Source organism: Belonocnema kinseyi, chromosome 8 (assembly GCF_010883055.1).
Source record: "Belonocnema kinseyi isolate 2016_QV_RU_SX_M_011 chromosome 8, B_treatae_v1, whole genome shotgun sequence".
In the NCBI taxonomy this organism is placed as follows: Eukaryota; Metazoa; Arthropoda; class Insecta; order Hymenoptera; family Cynipidae; genus Belonocnema; species Belonocnema kinseyi.
Window position 1 is genome coordinate 45,110,165 of NC_046664.1, and position 5,134 is coordinate 45,115,298.

Genomic DNA, 5,134 nt, shown 5'->3' on the forward strand with positions numbered 1-5,134 from the left:
TTGGTGGGTAGTGGTGTTTCCTATATTTGTAGGGGGGTGGGGGTGGCTGGGGGTGGAGGGTAGTCCGTTTAGCGTGCAATCGACTCGGGATACGTTTACGGGTATGTTTTTAGAGTTCGCCAAATAAAAATCTCAAAAAAGCGAAAAAAACAGTCTTTAAGTGGGATCACCCCCTTAATAAGTCGACCGCATTCAATGGGTCGATTTGGAACATACACTGAGTGACCTTTTGTGAGAATAAATGAAAAGTGAATTAGAATTTAGTTTAATATCGTTTGAAAATAGGGAATACCATGGTTTTAATACACTTTTTCGTATTACAGTTCCGAAGTTTAAAATAATCATAGGAGTATTTTCTACACGAAGACGACAAAGTAGTATTCTATATACGAAATATTGTCAATCTCCATTTCAAGAATTAACGCTATGAAAAAATGATATGCTTTTGATAAAGTTTTTGAAAATAATTTGAATAAGAAAAATAGTGAATATCGTAATCTCTAAAACGTATTTTAGAAATTCATATTGCCAATATGTAGTTGACAGAAACCTAAGACGCATCATAGGTCCAATTCCACATTTTATAAAAAATCAAATTAATTGTTGAAAGTGATAAAATGATTAACCTATTAACAAAATGTCTGAAGCAACAAATCAGTCGTGAAACAGGCTCAGGATATTTTTTACACTGCCCTAAGTTGGCAAGCTGTATCTAATTGTATTTAATTTGTATTTAGTTTCTCCTTCTCAAGGCTAACTCTTTTAATGGTGTGAGTAATTTTTCATACAGTCGTTTGAGATTCTTATATGCTTTTTATGGTCACCTCAAAAGATGTTTTCACTCTTTCGAATGAAATGTATTACCATCGTTTTAACTTCGCTTCTCAACTTTGATATAGTGAATTTTAAATTCTCCCAAGTTTGATAAGAGTAAATGCAACATCGTTTCCATTTTTTCAAACAAAAATATGAGTTTTCTGGCTGAAAACTACTAAATTAATTGTCGATGCACAAATCCTGTTTTCCCTATTTTGGAACGATATTATACTAAATTCTCATTTATTTTAACAAAAAGTCCCTCAGTGTAGTTTCACATTTAAAATTTAATGTTCTTTTTTACATTTTGCTTTTTTCTTTCAAATTCAGGTTATATGTCTAAAACTTTTTCAACAGAGCTCTAAAATTAGACGTGTTTGGGCAACAAAAGCAATAACACGTGAAAAATATGAAATATAATATACATTCTAACATCTGAAATTATGCAGAAATAATTCTTTTTAACACTATTTATATATTTTATTTTATTTTAACTAGAAAATAATTTTTTCCAATCTGCCCCCCTTTATTTTTGATTTTAATTACTTTGTCTGTTTATTCATTTAACGTGAAAACTGAGCAGAGACATTAAGTGAAAAAAATTTTTTTTCATAAATATAATCTTTAATTCGTAGATGCATCAACTCACATAATTGAAACGATTTGTATACTGATCAACTTAATTGTTGCAAATAAATTACAAGCGCTGTTTTTCTTACTAAAACGACTACAATTTATCTGTAACACAACGACCTCCTGTGAAATTGTATAAGCCTTGTAATATAACTCAGTTACTATTCTTTCAGTGACTAACAACTTTAATCTCAGTTACTTTGTTATGATTTAGTGTTTTTTTCTAACTCCATTTTAAGAACTTTTTTGGCATTTATATCATTTTCAAAATAAACAAAAGATCTGTTCATGACAAAACAAACGACGTCAAAGCAGTTGACCTTTTAAGAACGAATATTTCTTTTAAAATGATCACTTTTAAGCGAAGAGTAAAATAAATTCAATGTAACCGTTGAGGGAACTTCATGTTATTTAATGTAGTTGCCGAGGTCGCGTTTTAAAAATAAAGCCGTATCTTCAACCAGTTACCTGTCTGATGAATACTGCATTTTAAGGCAAATTAGCGAAAAAAGCTTTTAATACGAAAGTTACATTTCTATTGAAGTACAAAATATGTTCAAATAATAACTTGTGATAAAAAATTCTAAACCGAAATAAATCTTTTATTTTTATTTTGAAGCAATAACTTTCGAAAAAATAACTTGTTGAAAGAAATATATCAGAATAATTGTAGGAGAAATTAAGATGGTATAAAAAATGGAAAATTCGCCGCAAATAATTTTTCTTAACTCTCAATTATACAAATTTATTTTAAAATGATATTTGTCAGGAAATGAGTTAATGTCAACAATAAAATTATTGTTTTTATGAAAAAGTGTATCATCGTCCCAACATTTGAGATGAGTAGTCCATTATTTTGGATGTAAAGAATTCCCAAAAGTAAAACAAAGAATCCAACGAACAAATTTAAACAACTACCGTAAAATGCTCCTAATGGAATTCGAAAAAATGAAAAAATTATTTTTAAAAATAAGAAAGAGAAAAGAAAAATTACAAGATAATCAAACAAATCTTCTTCCTTCTATTATTTATTTCTTTCGTCTCTTTTATTTTTATTACTATCAAATCACGATTTAAAAAAAAAACATACATAATATTTATCAGCATTTGAATGTTCAAAAAGCCCCCTTATTAAGGTAAGAAATATTTAAGAAGGTTTTTAAATTTATTAATTCTTCCATTTTTTGGTCAAATTACGAAAACTATTCAATTTATGTTGAAAAAGTTTAAGATTAATACTATTTTCCGTACACCATTTAAAATGGAGTCAATAATAATTTTTTGTAAAGATTCTTTTGATAAGTCAAGTTCCAAGCGCGAGGCACGTTATGTAGATGTACTACTAGTTAAATCGGTAAGAGCTTTAGCCAAACAGAATGAATGATTACCAAATGAAATTTGTCAATGGCTTGATTTTCCATTTAAAAAGTCTACGCAAATTTTTTGGGAATGCGCAGAGACCAAGCGTGAAGCGCAAGTTAAATACATTATATCAAGCGTGACATACGATATTCGATGATCTAAATAGTTCCGCTATCAATAGTGCCGCTAACCCTCAACCCCGCTTGGGATCTACCCCCACTTCGGCGCTTTCCATTCTGGCATAAAGTTCGGAAAATTCATTCTCAATAATTCCGCACGAAGATTATACGAATTGACACTTATACTTCTGAACCAGGCATTAGTACCAGTGCGGTACTATTTAGAAAGGGCTTCCGACACTCGCGCGTGCTCGAGGGCGTGAAAATGGTGGGGAAATTTCATTCAGTGAAAAATTATTCTCCTACAAACGCGATCATGGCAGTATTGAGAAGATGAACTTTATTGATTTTTCGTTATTTTTTGTGATTTTAACATTTTCATTTTAGATTTTTTCAGAAAATTCAATAAGTTGTTTTAAAAATCTTGATAGATCTTCAAAAATGAACGTTTTTCTCATTAAAAATTTTTTGTACGTCGCTTGACTTTAAGTGCTAATTTTCATTTCTTTTTTGAATTTTAAAACTTGTATAACTCTGATAATTTTCTTTTTATCAAAAAAAAAATAATAATAATTTTCGGAATAAATTCTTCGTCTTTTTATGTACTATAAATAGCCGTACATAGAATCTTAAAACCTTAAAAGAAGTAATTTCAAAAAATGATTAAATGCTTTAACTTTTTAATAATTTATCCAAAATAGTTATTTAACGAACTCAACCTTTCTTTTTAGTTTCTCAAACTACATACCAAAGATCAATATAAGTCGATTAGTCTTTCCAAAATTCTACAATATACAGACGTCAACGACGCCAACAGCGAGAGACACCATCGTAAAACCGAGATTTTCGGATATACTGGGTCTCAAAACGTTGAGATTTAAACAAACCCGCGATAGTCAGTTCTCACCTAAAACTCAAATCTTCTCATTATAATGAGAATTTAAAAAGTTCTAATCAATACAAGTCTCGAAATTTTTTCGAAAGAAACGTATTCTCAACTTTTTTGTTTATACCTATCAATATTTCAAAAGTAAACATACGCATATATTATCGTAGGCGATATGTAAAATTAAGAAATGAATTAATAGATCAGAATAAAAATTAAATTACGACAGTTGGCAGAGTGTAGTGTGTTTATTTTTCAGAACTATTGCAGTATTAACATTGGATTGCAATTTGACTTGAAAGACATAGGAATGAGAATTGAACAGAAAATGCATAGTTTTTGTTTACGTATGACAATAATTTGTCAATCAGTTCTATCGACTCTTTATTTATCCTAATCAAACTAATGCTTTCCCTTATGAGTATGATATCCCGTGTGTTCGCTTTTAACTGGTTTTTCCTTATTTTGTTCTTTTTTCTCTTGTGCTTTTTTTCTTTTCTTTTCTTCGACTACTTTTCTTCTCCTTTCTTTCTTTGCATCTTTGGTCTTTTTTTTCATTTCTTTCTTTTCTTTTTCTTCTTTATCCGTTTGTTTTGGGTTTTCTTGTTGCTTTTTCTTTGCTTCTTTTTTTTCTTTTTCTTTCTTTTTTTGTTTTTCTTTTTCTTTTTGTTTTTTTATTTCTTTTTGTTTTTCTTTTTCTTTTTGTTTTTGCTTTTCTATTGCTTTTTTCTTTCTTTTATTTTTTTCTTTTTTTTTAATTTTTTTGCGTCGTTTTCTCTCTTTAGCAATATTTTTATGATCTACTTGGTGATACACATGGTGCTCAACTGTATGAGTAGCGGGATTATGGTCTCCCTTCCCACCTACATCGTGTCTGTTGTCAGAGTCGGCTCCTCCATGACGATAATCATCATATTCACCATGACCACCATGTCCATATCTATCATCATCGCGATTACCGCCATATCCATCGCGATCATTTAACTGTTGCTTTAGATCTTTATTTTTTTTATGCATGTATAATCCTGCTGCTCCTGCTCCTCCTGCTGCACCTACCGCTCCTGCTATTAATGCGCTATTGCCGCCGTCTTCCGATGACTGTCCATTAGACCCTCCTGCAGATGATCCTCCTCCACCACCTCCACTTGAACTTCCTTCACCACCTTCGCCGGAACCTCCATTACCACCTCCGCCACCACCTTGGCCATGACCTCCTTCTCCTCCACTTGATCCTCCTCCACCTGATCCTCCTCCACCTGATCCTCCTCCACCCGATCCTCCTCCACCGGAACCTCCTCCACTTGATCCTCCTCCACCT

At 31.3% G+C, this 5,134-nt stretch overlaps 1 protein-coding gene across 1 annotated transcript in view; it reads right to left on the bottom strand.

Annotated features, from left to right (window-relative positions):
* The window catches only part of LOC117178471 (glycine-rich cell wall structural protein 1.8-like), a 60,860-nt gene that overhangs the window by 32,277 nt on the left and 23,449 nt on the right, over window positions 1-5,134 (bottom strand). The window contains exon 5 of the mRNA XM_033369898.1: window positions 4,680-5,132. Coding sequence (XP_033225789.1) covers window positions 4,680-5,132 — 453 coding nt within the window. The remainder of the gene's footprint in view (window positions 1-4,679; window positions 5,133-5,134) is intronic.